This window comes from Zonotrichia leucophrys, chromosome 14 (genome assembly GCF_028769735.1).
Source record: "Zonotrichia leucophrys gambelii isolate GWCS_2022_RI chromosome 14, RI_Zleu_2.0, whole genome shotgun sequence".
Taxonomy (NCBI): Eukaryota; Metazoa; Chordata; class Aves; order Passeriformes; family Passerellidae; genus Zonotrichia; species Zonotrichia leucophrys.
Window position 1 is genome coordinate 10,896,471 of NC_088184.1, and position 19,557 is coordinate 10,916,027.

Here is a 19,557-nt window from a genome sequence, read left to right on the forward strand (position 1 = left end):
ATGGTCCAAGATACACTAAGAAAGAAGTCAGAACTATTAATTCTTCAATGAAAGCACAAGTGTGATTTAAAAGTCTTCCAAAAATTGCATTGTACAGTCTGGAGTCAAGGGTTTCTTCTGCTTAGAGCTGGACAACAATAAATCATTTCCTTGTACATCCAATTTTATTGGAAACTTATTTTTTAAAAATGTACAGATTTAGCAGAAGAGCCTATCCCCACCCACCCAATCAGCCTCTGTAAAAAATCCCCTCAGTATATGAACCATTTTAGACCTAATTTTCTCAGGCCACATACTTCAGTGAACAGGGTGAGTAAATGAAAAATCCCAACCACATACAAAAGAGAGATTATTGCCCTGAAGATATCAATACAGAAGCAGAAGGTGCTGAAAACCCATCTGGCCAAGCTCTTCCCAACTCACAGCCCATACTGCAGAGTTTAAGAAAGCAGTCTATGATGCATGGCAGCAAATATGATTAAAATGTCCTTTACTTTTAATCCTGAAATAATACAGATGATTTATACACCAAGACCTCAAATTCAAAAAAGGAAAAAAATACCCCAAAGATTACAATTTTTTTTTTTGCTATTTTATTTCAGCAGGAGTGTTTGAACCAATGAAGTAACTTTGATCTGGAATATGCTGGAAGTTGCTTCAAACCATTTTTAACTGAACTTATTTCTTAATTGCCCTAGAACCCTAAATAGCCCAGATCACACTCAGAAATAAAGGCATGTGTTATCCCAGCTTCACAGCAGACATTTTGGAGCTGCCTACACTGAAGACAGCAAAAGATCCCCCAGCACTGAGTGTGTTGTGTAAAACCATCACATTTCAACACATCAACTTCTCTGCCAATGAAAACGATTCATATGCTTAATCACCTTTTCTTTTTTGCTGATTATGCAAACCAAATGGTGTCTTTTCAGCAGCCACATCCCAGAAATGCTCAAAGAACATAAACACACCAACATTGCTTATGAAAATTCATCTGCAGGTACGGCAAACACATTCAATAAATCTGCAAGACACCATCCAATGAGAACTGAGGCTGTGATTGGTTTCCTGGCAATAAAGGAGGAAATAATTGCATAGATTTTGTTCCCCCCATTGTGTCAGCTCCTCGGTTGGGGCACCAGGCTTCTCCCCAAGGTTTGGGGAGCACCACAGCTTCCCTGCCCCAAAATCAGCTGTGAGCTCCTGCTGTAATACAAACAAAAACTGGTTTTGTTTGTACCAAATCTGCCTCTGCCCTTCTGCTGCTGTTTCCATGGTTGATCTTTAGCTGTCACACATCTGCCAAGTTTGACTGTGAGCTCTGAACACCCATTTCTCATTTCATGCTGCCGTCCTGTGCTCTGCTCTGGGTGCATCCCATCCTCAGGAGGTTCAGGGGCACTTTGTACAATCACAGAAAGCTTGGAAGGGACTTTAAAACCATATAATTCCAACTCCTCTGCTATGGGGTTGCTCAAACCCCATCCAGCACCCAAGGGTCCAGCAGGATGCCTTTTCTGGATCTGACATCCACAAACATCCACCCAAATGCCTGCTCTATAATGCTGTCACTGATCAGCAGAGCTACCAAAACTTAATCATAAAACAAACACAAATACTTGAATTGACTATTCTTCTTGCAATTTTTCCCTGGCCAGCTGCTGTGGACAGCTTGTTACCACTGAAGCCAAACTTGGACCTTTTCAGCAAGATGATGAGGGATGGAATGGGGAGGAAGAAAATTCACACCACCCTCAGCTCCGCTGACGTCAGTGGCTTCAGCAGGAGCTGCAGCTGCTCTGAGCTCTGGAACTGTGAGAGTTCAGCCTTCCAGCATGGGGCTTTAAACACAGCAAAAATTGAGAATTCATGGGCAGCAGTGGGAAATACTCCTGCTGCAGGATGCAGGCTGTGCAGCAGACATCCTGCAGGGCTCATCCCTGAAGGAAAACACTCCTGCTGCAGGGTGCAGGCTGTGCAGGGCCCATCCCTGGGGATAAACTCTCCTGCTGCAGGATGCAGCTGTGCAGCAGACACCCACCCTGCAGGGCTCATCCCTGGGGGAGCAGCACTTCCCTGTCTGCCCAGAGCTCTGCTCACAGCATTGCTGCAGTGGCCCCAGAGCTCTTGTGCAAGAGGGCACCCCCGGGGCAGCCAGCAGGCACCACACCCCAAGGGGAGCCCTGAGAAGCTGCAAAATGTTCTCCCTCAACATCTGGCCCTGAGCAGGAGTGGCTGCAACTCCTTAATTTCCCAAAGCCCATGGGAATCCAGCTGTGCCACCTTCCCAGCAGCTTCCTGGCACTTCACACACACTCTTCCCCTTCCCTTATCATCACAACCCCAGGCTCTTTCAGCAATAATTTCCCAAAAGCCAGAACACACCACAGAGCAGCCCACAGTTTGGACAACCCAGTGCAAGGCCACCAGCTGCAGCTTCTGCTCCAGGGGTTATTTACAGAAAGCAGAACAACTCCAGTAAAAGAAACCAAAACAAAAACCCAGCTAGGACAGTGAGGAGTTCACCATCTCCCTTCGCTGCAAGAGAGAAGCTGAGCAGGGATCTCACCACATTCACTCTCTTTTGGACTAGATGCAATCCTGCCATAAAAAGCTGCTGGTGCTAAAAGCCAGCTTCACCAGCACAGCTGTGATGAATTCACACAGGAGCAGCAATGTGCCCTGGGATCTGCAGGAGCTGAGAGCAATTGCAGGGCAGAAGATCCTCAAACCATGCAGGGATTGCATGGAAACAGCCACCACTTTCAGGAGGCTGCTGACCTCATCTTAATTTAAATATATCTTCAGAATATCCATTCTTCAGAATATATCTTCAGAATAGCTTCAGAAATATCTGTTTTAATTGAAATGCACTTTTCCAGGCATGAATATGTGTGTATGCAACCCAGGGCAGACACCATACACCCAACAGAGGAGCCTCTATCCAAATCCATCTTTAACTCCAAAAGGATTCTGTGACCAGAAATTACTGCAGTAACAGCCCCCTGGTATTTTACTGCATTTCTGGTGATGGGATCATGCAGCAAATCAGCAAATATATTATTTGTGTTTGTTAAAAAAAAAATGTAAGTGCATCATTCCCAAACTGTGGAGATGCATCAGCTTTCAGGATCAACTCCAAAAGCTTTAACAGCCCACCTAAAGTCTGTCAGGCTGCTGGTTACAGGGAACTTGTCATTTTTTGGCAATTAGAACAGAAAATTCATTGTACTCATCAAAACCCCACCAACAAAACAAAACGCTAAGGAAACCCACAATTCAGAATAAGGGAAAATTCATCCCCCAGATGGGAAAGGACTGAGTTTGACTGAGGGGCAGCAGGTCCAGAGGCTGACAAAGCCCTGCCCACACCATTGCAGGCACTTGTTTGCTTTCCTGACCACCCACACAAGCACCAGGGCCCTGCCCAGGGGCAGCAAGGAAGGTTCCAGAAGAAGCCACTGGAGCAGTTTGATCTTGGTCCCACCTACTCAAAGCTCACAGCAAAAAGCAGCAGAGGAAAAGGTGCTGAAGCAGTTTAATATCAAACTGTGGCTGCATGGCTGCCGTGTGCTGTGTGGAGGAGGTGCTGGCCAGCCAGATTCAGTTTCTCCAGTTTATTTTTTCCCCAAGAGTGATTTTATCTCAGCTGGGCTGGCTGGTGCTCTCCAGAGCACACCCACAGATGCTGCACATCGAAGCTGTGGCTTTTCTGGAGACACATGACAGATTAAAAACCCCAGCCAGAGGTGAAAGTGGCCCAAAAGACCAAACACCCCCCACTACCCCTGCCCAACTGCATCCTTGTGAGGCACCATCAAGTCCAAGAAAGACAAAAGAAGTGAATGTCAAACAGAAACACCATTTCCAGAAGCCGCATTTGCAGCTTCTGGAATTTGTCAGAGGATTTTCCAGCAAAATCCAGCATGCTTTCCACAGGCAGCCTGGTGGATGCAGCCATGCCAGGTTTCTGTCAAACAACTGCTCTAATGAAATTTCAAGTCAGAATCCAAATTCTTTGCTCAGGCTGCAAGGAGAGCCACTGCAGCAGAGACTAAAAGCCTGTCTAGCTTCACACTCCTTTCCTATCTACAAAGTTCTTGCTGTGAGGACTTGCTTTAAAGAGCTTTGTGGAGGGATGAGACAGCTGGGGGCTCCTTCAGGCTCAGCTCATCCTGCAGAGCCTGAGCATTGATGTGCATCCCCTGCCAAGAGCAGCACCCCACGGCAAGGGGAGAGCACAAACACAGGGGTTTGGCTCTCAAGGCATAAAACCCCTGCATTGTGGGTTTGGAGAAATTAAAACTGATTCTGAGCATGCAAAATCACAACATTCTCTGTTAAAATGCTAACTGGTTCCTTTTTTGGTTGCATTGCTTTACATGCACTGTCCAGCACACCACAACACTATTTTTCAGAATGGTTCAACACCAATTAAAACCATGTAGGAAACAGGCTCTGTCAGTACCACCTTAACCTTGTAGCAATTTCCTTTGGAAATTAAGGGAATCAATATGAATTAACAGGTTTACAAGCTAACAGCAAAGAGAAAATGAACAAGGAGAGTAAATCCCATGGCTGGTCAGGATTGAAGGACTGGGCAGATCTCAGTATTTGGGTGACTCGAAGAATTCCTGAGGCTGAGTGCCCAATTTGAGCCACCAAGGAGGCTCCACCATTGGGAATGAACTGATGAGCAGCCCCTCCCAGTGACAACACTGCAGCACCTCAAATTTTACACCCAGGACATCACCCAAGGCACTTCTGAAAGCTGGGAATGTAAAATCTGAAAACCCTAAATAAAAAAACTAAAAAAAAAAAAAAAAAAACCACCTAAAAACCTAGTTATTAATAAAATAACTAGGAGCCTGAGCAAATCTCAATTTTACCCCTGTGGACATTATGCAGTGAAGTTTTTATAGCTATAAAGTGTTTATTCTCTATGAAGCACTGGCAAAAGGAGGTGACAGAGGAAGGGGTGAGGAGTTTGCAGCCCAGGCATGGCAGAGGAGGGGCCCTGCTGACCTTCCCACACCACACCAAGGTGATGGGCTTGGTAGCTCCTCCACCAAATGTACTAAACTTCAAATGATTAAAAAATAAATAAAAAACCCAGAGATCTCCCAGGCAATTTTCCCTCTGCACATCTCAATCAATACAAAAAGGCACTTGAGCAATAACTGTTGCTCTGAGGATGAGGGCATGGATGGTGTGTGCCTCTCTCTGATGTCTCACAACCAGCACAGCCCATCCACCTCACCCTGCCTCATTTCCTGTGCTCACAGGACACTGAACTGCTCTGCATGAGGAGCAGATGCAGCTCCCACTGACCCAAGCACAGAGGGGAGCACAGCAAAGCTCTGCAGCTCCTCAATGCCACAGGATGAGGCTCTGCATGCCCAAATCAAGCAACAGAAAACCATGGTAAGTATTGGGCAAGGACAGGGATGTACTTCCAGCTCTGCAAAATCCCAGTAAGAGGTTATCTCACTTTCTCCTATCAGTTTTCAGCCAATAAAACACTGAACAAAGCCTTTTTCCTTTGCCTTTACTCAAGAGTGAGTACCTGCTGCTGAGGGGTGACTCAATCCCAGCCATGTGCTTGCAATGTGTCTGCCCCACAAAAATCTGCTTCACAGCTCTCCATCTGCTGCTGTGGTGCACCAAGCTGGGCCATGACCCCTTGTGACCATCCAGAGAGAGATTTTGTGGTTTAAATTCCACACCCAAAGCTCTTTGGGCCAACCTTGTGATGGTGTGGGAACATCCCAGAGTCTGTGACTCATCTCAGTGTCAGGGACTGCCCAGAGGAACAGGAGCTGCTCTGGTCACTGTCCCTGGGACATGGGTCAGTGCTGGCAGGCAGAGATGAGAGAAAGGAAAGGGGATTTTTTGTTTGTTTGGGGTTTTTTTGGCTTGTTTGTTTGTTTGTTTTGTGGGGTAATTTTTTCACCTATGAACTTTCCCTGGGCAATTCCAGAGCACCCCTCCAACTTCTCAAACCTGTGCCAAGTGTCATGAAGAGCCAGGAAGCTACAATGGGGTTTTTGAAGGATACAGAAGCCAAATGCAGCAGGCAAACACCATGAATTCCCCAAAGTGCCAACCACAGCACTGCAGGCAAGAAGAAAAAAGGACAAGCTGGCACTACAGCACTACTTCCCCCCAAACTTCACAATTCCTCATGCAGGCAAGGCAGAGGGATTCCAGAAACAGCATTATAAAATTAACAAGCTTCCAATGAACAAAGAGCTGCCCAGGCACTGCAGCTGCTGGAATGAGAGGCACCAAAAGCTCTCAGTGCTGCAGAACATGGTTGGAATCACTGCCAGTGCAGGATGGAGGTGTCACCCATGGTGATGCTTCCCAGGGCTGCAGGCTGGGAACAGCTCATGCTCTTGCAGTGGCTGGACTGCAGCGAGGCGGGGAAAAGCTAAATTTACATCCCTGGAGAAATCAGCACTCCCCTGCACTTGTTCAGCATGATCCTGAGAGGAACAGAGAGCCCAGAGCTAGAGAAAGAGAAATACAACTGGGCACAGCATCCTTGAGACAGGTGTGCTGTGTCCACAGTGCTGGGCCTGCAGCAGTGTCAGGGGATTCTCTGCTCCTCTCAGAGGTCACATCCATCCCACTGCTGTCATGGCAGGGACCCAGCAGTGCTGGCCCAGAGAACCAGAGCACAGCTCCAGGCTGAGCACAGGAACCAGGCCATGCAGGCTGGGAATTGTCCCAGTAAGAAGCTGGGACCAGAAAAGGGTCAGAAATTGGTGTTCCAGCTGCTCCCGGGAAGACTGGCCTTGCCTCATCCTCCCAATGAATCAGTAAATAACCAAGAACAACAAATCCTTTCAATCCCCTGCTCCTCACAGGTTCCCAGCCCAGCATGATGCTGCTCCATCAGCCATGGACCCCAGAAGGGTCCCTGTGAGCTCAGAGAGCCCTGTTTGGGTCCCTGTGAGCTCACACAGCCCTGGCAGGGTCCCTGTGAGCTCACACAGCCCTGGCAGGGTCACAGGGAGCTCAGACAGCCCCATCAGGGTCCCTGTGAGCTCACAGAGCCCGGGCTGGAGCTGAGCCAGTGCCTGGCAGAGCTCCCCAGAGTGACACAGCTCTGCAGGATGGAGGGAGGGAACAGCAGAGCAGCAGGGCTGGGCTGCACTGCCCAAGCAGGGCACAGCACCAGGCACAGACCCTGCTGCCAGCCCTCAGCAGCAGCAATGGGGATGCTCCTGCTCTGCAGGCTGCTCCAGCAGCTCCTGCTGCCTCTCCCTGTGCAAGGAGGGCCAGGTGTGAATGGTCAGGGATCTGCCCTGCTCCTCCTCCAGCACGAGCTCTGCACCCCTCAGGCAGGGATGGGCCATGGAAAGAACCAGGACTGTGCTCCTGGGCAAGCTGGGCACCATCAGAGAGGAGCATCTGACTGGATTAACTGAGACTTGGGAGCAAACAAAATCAAAATCCCTCAGAATTGTATCTCCTACTAATCTTGCTTCTCCAACCCCAACATGACAAGCACACACAAGTCCCAAAATGGCATTTTGGCCCCAGCCAAACTGCTGGGGCTCTGGAGCTCAGAACACTGCATAAATGGATGCTGTTTTCTTGTCAGGCCAGGCAGCTCCACTCACACAAAAATAAAAACATCTTGATACACAGCAGGGTTGGACCCTAAAAGCCAAATTCAGTCCATCCCCTTTACCCTGGATGGCAGAGCACGTTCTGCTGCTCAGCTCCTTGCTCCCAGCTCACCAGGGAGGTTATTTCACACAGCCTTTCAGCTGCCTCCAAGGAGGAGATTATTTCTCATCTAGGTGGAAAAACACCCAACTGAAACCCCCATCCAGTATTTCTGCATTACAAACAACCCAGCATCTCACCCAGCAGATCAGCAAGTTCTGCCTTGCTGCAGAAGCGGGGTTTGAAAAGGCAGAGGAAATCAATGGGTAGAAATTGGCATCCTTGCAGCTCTAGAAACTTGGAAGAGCCTGGGGAACAGACAAACTATTGACTCCCCTGCATCATTTCACTGTACTTATTAAATAGGATCCCACACCTAGCATAAACTCTACCATATGTGTGCAGAAGGAAAAACATTTTCAGGATTTTTATAAATGAAACCTCAATTGTGGCAAAAAAAAAAAAAATCTTATGCTAAAACTAAAGTATTGCAGAGGCTGCAGCTGCACAAACAAATAAATGTTGTTTACCAGCAGAGGTATTTACTTACTGGCAGTCAAGATACGTTGGTTTATAATAAAACGGTGGCATTTTAGATTCATATTTTGCTTTTGCTACATTGTTTCCATTCGAGGCCATAAACTGTAAAAAGAGAAAAAAACAGGAAGAATTAAGAAAATTCTAACAGTATTTTCTTTTATTTTCTTACTTCTACAAAGCAATAAAATTATTGGGATGGGGACCTGTTCTCTTACTGAGAGGTTCGCCCAGGACTGTGCACAGAAGGGCTGCTGCAAATAAATATTGGTTATTATTGCAAATAAATATTGGTTGTTATTGCAAATAAATATTGGTTGTTATTGCTAGGGGTCCTACAGATTAAAATGATGCTGAGGACATGTCCCAGCCCCACCTGCATGATCCCCACAGGAGCAGGAGGCAGCACACAGTGGCATTTTCCCCTCAGGCTTGGGAATCAGATGGATCCCAGGAATCCAAATGGGAATTAGGTAACCAGGGGGAAAAACTTCCCACTGGCTTTTAGTCTCCATGTGCTACAGCCCCAGCAGGGTGATTGCCTCTGACAACACATCCTGAGCCTCAGATCGCATCACTTGTGCCAAAAGGATGAGTTTGTTTTTGCAAAGTCATTGCAGCTACCTCAGGAAGGAATTTGAAGTGACAGACAAATAAATAAACAAACAAATAAATATATAAAAGTTCTATCTCCCTTGACAGCCCTCCTTTCCAATAAATAAATCTATAATGTTTTTATCTCCTCTGACAGCCCACCTTTTCTTCTGATACACAAATGGCTGGTTGAGAACTCAGCAAAGAAAACTACTTATTTCCTTATTCATACATTTTGTTTATTGAAATTCATTTTATAAGTGTAAAAACCCCATTCTTTTCCAGGCAGCCATGCTAAATACATTTTGTTTTGTGTCAAATGCCAAGCATACAAACACAACAAGCAGCAAAGCTTTTTTTTTATTATTACTGTCATGGTTTTGAATTTCTCACATTTATATATTTAATCTATTCCCCAAAAAATACCAGGGAAGGAAAAGCCCATGGAACACTAAGGCCTGTTGTGATGAAACACACAATTCCATGAGGTGCAGCTTTCAGAAAAACCTCAACTCTACACACAGAAGACAGAAATCAGTGACTGGTAGAGTCCTTCATGCCTTTGAAGACACCAGCAGTCAGAGCTGAAAGGTTTCCTGGGTGTCTTTAGCAGCACCACAGAAATCCAGGCCGGTATGGGGCATAAATAGAGAGAATTTATACTGTGAGGGTTTGGTTTTGCAAGCTGTGAATTTAAGAGGAACAAAGCCAGAGACAGCTGAGCTGGGCAGGGGTGGTGGACTAGGCAGACAGGTCTAGTCTGTGAGAAACACTGAGAAGAAGAAAGGAACAAGAGAAGACAATTCATTGCAAGAAACAAGAGAACATATTAAAAATTAGTATATTTTACACGCCATTTCTCTGACATCTTTAAAGGGGTGAGGAAATCCTTCATGATACGGGTGTTGTACTTCAACCAGCACCAAACCTCACTCCCACATTCCCTACCTAGACCTGCTTTGTGACATCCCGTTTCTTGTGGCATTTTTAGGAGGGGAAGAGCCCAAAGGCCTGGCAGGGACCCTGGCAGAACTCTGGCAGGGCAGGGGCAGCACCTACCTCCACCTGGGCATCGTCCCACTCATCCAGGCGCACTGACTTCACCTTGCTGACCTGCGGGATGCTGCGGTGGATGCCCGAGCAGCTCAGGCAGATGAAGATGCCCAGGCTGTGGGATGCCCAGTCTGGGTCTGCAAGCAAAAAGGAAAGAGGGAATTGCACTTTACTGAGTTTTTGGATTCAGGGCAGCAGGAGGGAGGCAGAGACAGGGCATGGCAGGGGGGTCAGGAGCTCAGGGCATGGCAGGGGTGTCAGGAGTCACCAGGTCTGATGTCCCCCAGTCTAAAGGCATCAGGTAAATAGACAAGGAAAATAAATGTTTCTATTGATAGGAATACAAATTAAACTAACGATTACCAGATTGCAATCCCCAATGCAGCTGTTATTCCCCAAACCCCAATACACAGACAGCTGCATGTGCCCAAGACCTCCATAGCTCACTCCATGCTCACATGAAGAGAAGAGGGGAATATCCTTCTCTCATGAGGAAATTCCATCTGAACACTGCATGGAACAGAAACCACATCAGCTCAGGGAAGCCGCTGTGCTGGTCCCTTTTTATTTATTTATTACATGTGCTCCACACTGGGATTTTCCTCCCACAGCAGCCCAGCCCTCCATGCCAGGAGGTTTCCAGCCCTTGCCTCACTGGATAAATGTGGTACCAGTGGTAGCTCTGTACTTTCTCTGAGCAAAACCACGCAGTGTTTACAGCCCCGGGCTGACATCTCACACAAAGCACTGTAAACAGAATCCCTTGCCTCCAAATTCCTCCCTGGAGCAGGGACACAGAGGGACAGGAGGAGGGCAGGGGCAGGAGCAGGGCACATCCAGCAGTGTCCCTGGCACTGCCTTGCCAATGCAGCCAATACAGGGATCTTTGTTTGAATCCAAGGCAAATGTCAGTGCCTGCAGCCTCAGCTGTGCCCCAGCAGCACGAGTTTCCCTGCAGGTCACCCAGGCAGGCACCAAATCCTCCATCCTGCCCAGAGCCACAGGGCTGGCAGCCCCTCAGCCACCCCATGGCACCAGGCTGGAGAGGGGTAAGGGCAGGTCTCTGACAGCCCCTCACCATCCTTTTATCCCCCCCTGAACCCTCACTGCCCGTAGCACAGCAATTATTTATAAAAGGCAAGGGGATGTGCTTCCTCCTTATCCATATTTAATGCTCTGGTTGTGCCAGTGCAGGGAGCAGGCTGGCATGGGGCAGCTCAGCTCTGAGGGGGAAACAAGGGCTGCCACAAGCCCTGCCCTGCCTCAGGGACAGCCACAGCTCTGCCCTGCCTCAGGGACGGCCACAGCTCTGCCCTGCCTGCAGGGACAGCCACCAGGGACAGCCACCAGGGCCCCCAGCACACCCTGGGGAAGAACAGTTCAGTCCCCCAGAGCTGGCTCTGCTCAGATGCAAACCCCAGTGCAGAATGAGGATTCTCATCAGACACAGCTGGGTGCCCACATGGGAGAGGGGAGCAAATTCCCAGGCTGGCACAAGTCAGACACAAATATGGGTTTTTTCTTTTTCACAGGGTCTCCTATCCTCACCAGAGACCCCAATGATTACAACTCAAGCCTGGCAAGTACAAACCACTCAGGTTGATCTAAGGGCCTGGTGCTGCCCACCCTGCTGCTCCCACAGCTTCACACCCCATCCCACATCATGCCCCCACTCATTCCAACCCCAAGGATTGTGGCCAGTTATTGGGCTGGCAGCAAGAACCAAGAGTTTTTCATGCTCAGGCACTTTCTGCGCTCTAACTCATCATATTGTCCTCTCTCATCTCCAAACACGTTTGTAATCAAAGCCTGGGGCCCTCCAAACTTCCTGCCACAAAAACACCCCAAGGTTCAGCACTGCTGAGGGTCCCAAGGGAAGCACCAGGCAGGAGGAGAGTTCAAAGACCTCAGGTACAAACTTAGCCCCATCCAAAAAACTGCTGGGTAGTGACAACCCCCAGCACAAACTGATCTGCCAGGGCAAGCCTCTCTGAAACATCACCCTTACCACAATTTGAGATTTCTCATGGCTCTTGTGTCGCAGACATCTTTTATGAAAAATCCTTTTCTTAGGATTTTTCCTCCTGAGAAGCTGACAGGCCTCAAGAACAAAATGTAAACAATGATTATCTGCTGCTGTGGAATGCAACAGGTGCATCTGTGATTGGCCCATGTTGGATGTTTGTAATTAATGGTCAATCACAGCCCAGCTGGCTCAGACACACAGCCTGAGCCACAAACCTTTGTTATCATTCTTTGCTATTCTATTCTTAGCTAGCCTTCTGATGAAACCTTTTCTTCTATTCTTTTAGTATAGTTTTAATGTAATATATATCATACAATAATAAATCAAGCCTTCTGAAACATGGAGCTAGATCCTCATCTCCTCCCCAATCCAAGAACCCCTGTGAACACCATCACACTCTTGCTCTCCTGGCTGAGGACATCCAACAGAGAGCAAGGCAGCCCAAACCTTCCCAGGCTGCAGCTGGAAGCCAACAGGAATTTCTCAGCATCCTCTGAACAGCCCAAAGGGCTGCAGAGCCCTGCCCTGTGACCTCCCCGTGGCCCAGCCCTGCCACAGAGGGTGGAGGATTGCCCAGCTCCTGGGGGGCTCTGCCAAGGCTGCTTCCCCTTCTGCCCCACTGCCTGCCCTCGTGACACCATTTCCAGAGAAAGCAGGGAAATCCAGCCTCACCCACGCGTCTGAGGGGCTGTGACACACCCAGGCAGGGCCAGCACTGCAGGGATGCTCCTGCAGAGCCTTTTTGGGGCTCTCAGGGGCTGCTCTGCTCCCCAAACACATCACGGGCCCTCCCTCTGCTCTCCAGCACAAATTCTCAGCTCAGGGACAGGGACAACACCAGTGATCCCCAGCCTTGGCTTATCACAGACCCCAACCCTCCCAACGACTGCACCAGAGATAAGGTAACATCTTCTCAAACATGAAAATAAATTTTCACACAAAACACTGAATTTTGGGGCAGCCAAAAAAACCCCACCATTAATTTAGTGAGCCACTGACCCCAGGCTGCATGGAAGTGGAGCCCTCCACAGACAGGTGAAATCCCCCTTGCTGCTGGACACTTCAACAGCTGGAACACCTTCTCCATGCTGGACATTACTGAGAGCTCAGTGATTTTATTATTCTGTCTGGGCATGAGCCAAAAAAGTGCAATGAAATGGCAATATGTCATAATCTGGGCTTTTTGGGCATTGCTCAAAAAAGATGGTTTTTTTCCTAAAGCCTCCAGAATTTTGAGCAAACAGCAGTGAAGCCTAATGAAAACCCTCCACATGCCCAAGTTCCACACAAATTACTTTATTCCATTATTTCAAGCCAAAAGGAGTAAAAATGAACGAGGAACAACGGGAACATTAAAGCAAATATTCTGCTGTAAGTGCAGAAAGGCTCTGATCCTGAATGACCAACTCCAGCCCTAAAAGGCTTTCACTGCCCAGTGTGGTAGAGATTCCTGGTAACTCATAAACAGATCATAATGCCTTTCAAAATTAAGACATGAGTCAGCTTCATTTTAAAAATTAAAGAAACAAACAAAGCTAAACTAAGCTCAGGAGAAGGGCACTGGGCTGGTATTATCCCATCTCATTCATCTGAAAGCAAAGGCACAGCCAGAAATTAGAGAAGCACCCAAAACAAAACTAAACTATTCGGTGTGCTTTAAATTCAGCTAAATTCAGAAATTAACTTGTCCACCCAGCCCTTTTTACCACCAGAAGCCTCAGGAAAAACCAGCACAGTGAACCATGAACACTGCAGCTTGAACCCAGCATTCCTGAACTTAGGGAAGAAGAAAAAAATCAAGGATAGGCACAGAAAATATTATGGAAGAAAAAACAGCAAAAGACACAGGACAACTTATAGAAATCAAAGAGATTGGAAGCTGGATAGTAATGGATTTAAAAAAAAAATTAAAAAATCAGTGCTTCCTGTATCCAGAATATAAACATGGGGTTCCAGTTTGAAAATCCCTAGAGGCCATCAATCCAAAATCCCATGAAGCAGAGCAGCAACAGGCTCAAGGTAGACAAGAGCAACAAACTCAGAGTCTCAAAATTTGGATGCTCCTGCTCCACCTTTTGCCTTAAACCACATTTATCACTAGTTATAGCAGAATATGATGACCAAGGCAGACATCTGAGGCCAATGCACAGCAACACATCCCCAGCACACAAAGGATGCCCTGACCCTGCTGCATCCCTGCCACTGCAGCTGGTGGGAGCTGGTCCTTGCTTGGGATGCAGATCCAGTGGATCTTCCTGAACCCTCTCCTGTTTGAGGTGGCAAAGAGACCTCTCCAGAAAAACAAAGCATCTTTTACCCTGCACTGGAAATGGAACTCATTGATACAGGGCAGAACCACAGGGATTTTAGAGCAATCCACACAAGCACAAAGCCTTTCCTGCCTGCTGCTCATTTCCTCCCTGCCCACCCAGAGAACCTCGTGTTCAGCACCAGAGTTCTGGGTTATTTACCCTGGGGAAGGATCAGGAGGCTGACAAACAGACCCTGGTCATGCATGCTGAAAAATAACAATAAAAGAGTTAACACTGAAGTCAAACCACCTCCCACCAACTCTCCTCTCTAAGTAGGAAAATTTTTCAGTGAAGGCACTGAACTTGCCAAGGTCTTTTAATTCAGCTGGCAGGTCCCAGCAGCCCCCCCTCACTGTGTGCAGCCCACGACTGTGCTGCAGCCCAGGCACCAGGACTGGACAAAAAACACCATCACATTAAACCTCCTTTGTTGCAAAAAGCCTTTTTTACCCTGCAGAAAGTGGCATTGAGCTAAACACAACTGCTGGGGGATTTTTAATTTTCTTTTTTTTTCCTTCTTACCCTCTCTGCTTACAGCTGGGGAGGAGGGATGGCCGATTCCCAGGGACAAAAAAATAAAAAAAATAAAAAAAACCAAAACCAAACCAAACCAAACTCCAAAAAACTAAACAAAAAAAAAAAAACCACAAAAAAAAAGGAAAAAAAGTGAAAAAAGGGGAAAGAAAAAGGAAAAAAAAAGAAAAAAAAAGGAAAAAATTCAGTTTTTAAGTGAGAGGACAATGGAGGTGCAGGAACAAGTTTCCACTTTGAGCTGGATGATGAAAATCCCGTTTCACACCATTGGAGCAGCAGAATCTGGAACAGCTTTCCAGTGGGAGGCAGTGGGGGCCAGGGAGGGAAGAGCTGCAGGCAGAGCCCATCAGCCCCCGAGGGGATGGGCAGCACCCGGGGCTCTGCCACCTTCCCCACCTGGGCTTTCAGGAAGCAGGACGGAGGGAGGAGAGGCTGAGATAAATCAGTGCCCTCCTCAATCCTCAGCAAATCAAGCAGCGCTCAGGCGTTTCCCTGTAATCACCGCCCTCATTGCTGACATCCAGCGAGTGGAAAAGCTTCACCTGCCGTAGGACTGAGGAGGAAAAGGTGTTTACAACCACCTCAGCCTTCCAGAGGCACTGTCACACCAGATCTGCTCGGCTCTGCAGCACCAAGCTCCAATTCCAGACTCCCCTCCATCTGCTCTTCCTCCATCCTTCACCCCCTCGGGGCCTCAGGCACGGAGGGCAGTGTCAGCCAGGATCCATGGCCCAGTAATCCATCCCAAATAAGAAAGATAAAATGATAACAAGCCACGTAAACTGCTGCTGGAGGGTTTAAACTGCAGGATTGCTTTGATGGGATTTCCATTTCTGTCTTCAGAGCCTCTCTGTCCTCCTACAATGTAAAATAATTCTCACTCCATGGAAACACGAGCCTAAGTCATAGAAAAATAAAGAGAGAAATACTCAAGGTCTTGTCATGCCCTGAGATAACCATCCGTCTTATGATGTGAGGAAAGATTGCCTGAGACAAAGAATCATTTAGAAAAAGGAAAGGCTGAACTGCCACATTAGTCTAGAAGAAAAAAAGATTATTCTAATGCACAGAGAGCCATTACACACCACCAATTCAGTAACAGTGCTCAGTTTGCACTTAAGGCTGCATTTACCATGCTGTCTTCACTGAGAGAGCACAGCTTTAAACCCACAAAAAACACAACACCCAGGACACAGAAGTGTGTAACGACAGAGGACCCAAAGCCCCATTTAATGACTTTTATTAGTGGCTCCTACCCCAGAATTCAGTCCCCAAGATGTAACCAAGGCAGCCTCATTATGCATTACAGATCGATGACATTTTCTGCAACCGAAGTATCTTTTATTCAAAACAGCCTTCCTTTGCAATTTAAGGTTTTATAAAAATGCAATTAATAAAAACCTTAAAAAAAAATTCCAAACACAAAAGACCTGCTGGTGAAAAATGTAATCTCTCAGTTATTTTACACCCTGATTTTCACTTTCTACTTTAGCATCCTTTCTGCATTCCCAGCTGCCATGGCCAGACTGTTCTCTCCACCTCAGCCATCCTTCAAAATCTGTTTGAAACCCCTGGTTTCACACAGGAGATTTTTTATTTGCCAGATATACACCCAGATCTGACCTTCCTGAGCACCATCTTCAACCCCCATTTGCACCCAGGTGCAAGTGGGCACATCCTTGAAGGAATCACACCTTGAACAGGGCAGCCTTACAGGGCTTGGCCACTTCACCAACCCTCAGCCAGGATTGAGTGGCAAATTCTGGCAAAGCAGCAGGCTGTGCCCAGATGTCCCCAAGGAGATGGGCTGGTCCTGCAGGGATGGAGTTATTTACCCAGCCCAGGAGGAAATCCTGCCCTGATGCGCCATGTCTGTGCCTGGCTCTGCCTTTTGTGTGGTCACAGCTTAGCCCAGCCATGCCAGGCTGAGAGCACCAGGGCTTTGTGACAGGACACAGAACACCTGGGACAAGCTGTGGCTTCAGGGCTCTGGCTACTGAGCCTCTCCCAAATGCCAAAGCAGTAACAAAAGAAAATAACCCTCTTTGACAGCAGGGAAGGGAAAAAACAAACAAACTTTCACTGGCTGGCTGATTTCACGAACAAATATTTCCAAAAGAAAAAGAAAACCCAGCTGGCTTCCAAATACACAAATTAAAGTGACTAACAGAATTTTCTTTCCCCTGTTACATTTCCAACCCATCCTATTCTTTGTTAGGAGCATCCCTGAGCTAAATGGCTCCCTCTTATCATGGATCCTGTACTAACAGAGTATTCAGGGAAAGGCACTCACCCACCTGAGAAACAGCAATAACAAACCCTGATCCTGGGCATCCCCCAGCTGTACCAGATCAGCCCTGTGGTGATACTCACATGTGGGAAAGCACAGCTCTGCCCTGCTTCCCTCATTTCTGTTCATTCCACACCCTGCTTCTTCCTTCCTTCTCATTTCATTTTCCCTGCTTTGGTACCTTTCCAGTGTCAGCTGCCACCTTTATCTTTTTGTGCACCCCACTTCTCAGCAAAGACCATTCTTGCACCCCTTTCTGGATATTTATCCTGCCTCTGCTGCATTACCTCATCCCCAGAAGGAGCTGGCCTGCCACACCTGCCCAGCCTGAATAGCTGAATTCAGGCTGAATATTTCCTACACTACCTACAGACACAAGTTATTATCTCGTGTTAAGCAGCCCAGGGCATCTCGAGTTTCCTGTCCCTCCCAGGCAGAGGAGCACATTACAGCACCATGAATAGCTCTCCTCTGCCAAAGAACCTGAAGCAAAGCAGTCACTACAGAAATTGGGTTGATGAACAGGGAGGTGGCCCTAAGGAAGCAATGCCACGAGGGTTCAGAAGAGGCTGAGTGATGTTAATATAGCACATCTTGACTTACAAAACACACTGGCCCAAATTCTCCTCTCTGACTTTCACATTCACTAAGACATCTCTGTATGCAAATCTCACCAAAACCCAAGTACGGTTCTGTTGTTTTACAAACCGTTTTGGTGCCTTTAACAACAACCTCCTTACCCTGATATGAGCTATTTTATCGACCTACAGCTCCATCTCCACCCTGGTGATGCCGAGAAACTTCCCATTTTGCCTGGGGGCTTTATGTTCTACACCCACTGGGTGAAGGAGAATCACCCTGCTGATCTGAAAACGGCTCGGGTTTGCAAAGTTTTCTTAAGGAAGGAACAATTTAGGCAGACACCTCCTCGGGGAGCCCAGGCTGCGCTCAGCAAGGCTCCTCGGAGGTGGCTGGTACCGGCAGACAGCAGCAGATGGGTGGGAGCAGGCGGCGCTGCAAAGCCGCTCACGCTGTGCCCAAAGTTCTTTGTCCTTTCCAGCTGGGAACCGGAGGACACAACGCATCTGAAAGTGAACTGCAGTGTCCTGGGATGCAGATCAGGGATGTAAAACCGCTGGGAATGGTTTGAGGTGGATAGCGGTATGCAATAGATCTTGACATACTAAAGAAATCAATAGCTGGGAAAATAGGGCTCAGCTGAAGTGTTGGGTTTTCCTTTAACCTATAGAATGACAGACGCTTGGAAGGACATCCTTTCTATACCCCTCCTCAGAGCCATCCTGCTCAAGCTAATATAAATTTAGGTTATTCTGTATGGTGATTATTTTCTTTTTAAAAACAGGAAAGTTACTTGCTCTGCAATTTTTCTAAGGTTGTTCTCAAAGACAGAACCCACCACCCCACGCAGACTCTGCTCAGCAACAGCACCACGGCCCGACCCTAAAAAATTCACCATCCAAAAGGCGAAGAAGACATTCCCAGCCCAGATTTTCTCCCCTCGGCACACGCAGACGTGTACAGCCATTGCACCCCGCTCCCTGCGCGGCGCAGGCACCCATCGATGGCAGCTGGGCAAAGGTTGCTGGGCAGGATGTCCGCAGCGCTGCCTCCGGTTGTCCCCGGGTGTTTGCTCGCTGCCAGGGCAGGAGCGGCAGAGGGGACACGGGGGACACGGTGCAGACAGGGCAGAGCCCGCACCGCCCGGTTCCCGGCCCCGGCAGCGCTGCATTCCGCGGGGACCCGCGGGGATGACATCAGCGCTCACGGCCGCCCGAGGAGCCGGGCTGGGCCGGGGGAACTGGGGAACCTCAGCGGGGCCGGTGCGCGGGGAGCGCAGCGCATCCCTCCAGCAGCCCCGGAGCATCCCCCGCGCTGCATCCCCCGCGTGGGGACGGGGTCGGGCACACCCTCGGCGGGGCTCCGGAGACGGCACAGCCCCGCGCCCCGTCGCTGCCGTGCCGAGCCGTGCGGTACCGCGCTGTGCGGTACCGTGCCATGCTATGCTGTGCTGTGCCGTGCCGTACCGTGCGGTGCGGGCAGGTGCAGCCGCCGCCCGCGCCCCCCGCCTCCCCTGCCCTTACCCGGGGCGGCGCAGTCAGCGCACGCCGCGTTCCCCGGCCGCTGGAGCAGCTCCACCAGCGCCTTCCTGCTCCTCTCCTTCGCCATGGGGGCGGCTCGGCGGGGCTGCGCCGGCTCCGCCGCGCTACGGCAGCCTCATGGCGCGGGCGGGGGGCGCTGGCGAGGCGGGCGGCGCCCGGGCGGCTCCATCGGCCCCGCTCGCCCCGCGCACGCCGAGCGCGCCTCCGGCCGCCGGGACGCGCCGCGCCGGGGCGGTGCTGCCCTGCCCTGCCCTGCCTGCCCGGCCCGGCCCCGGTGCTGCCCTGCCCGCCGCTGCCGGAGCCGCCCGGGGCCGCCGGTTCCGCTCGCAGCGGGCGCTGCCGCCTCCCCGCGCCGCTCGCCCGCGACCTCCAGCGGCAGCGCCGCACCGGGGCGGCCCCGACCCCCGAGGG

General features: G+C 49.2%; 1 protein-coding gene across 1 annotated transcript in view; it reads right to left on the minus strand.

The window, feature by feature from the left end:
• The window catches only part of ADAP1 (ArfGAP with dual PH domains 1), a 47,695-nt gene extending 28,351 nt beyond the window's left edge, over positions 1–19,344 (minus strand). The window contains exons 1-3 of the mRNA XM_064725643.1: positions 19,129–19,344; positions 9,871–10,001; positions 8,231–8,322 (exon numbers count right to left, since the gene is read on the minus strand). Of these exons, the coding sequence (XP_064581713.1) occupies positions 8,231–8,322; positions 9,871–10,001; positions 19,129–19,213 (308 nt within the window). The 5' untranslated portion in view covers positions 19,214–19,344. The remainder of the gene's footprint in view (positions 1–8,230; positions 8,323–9,870; positions 10,002–19,128) is intronic.
• Positions 19,345–19,557: the final 213 nt, after the last annotated feature.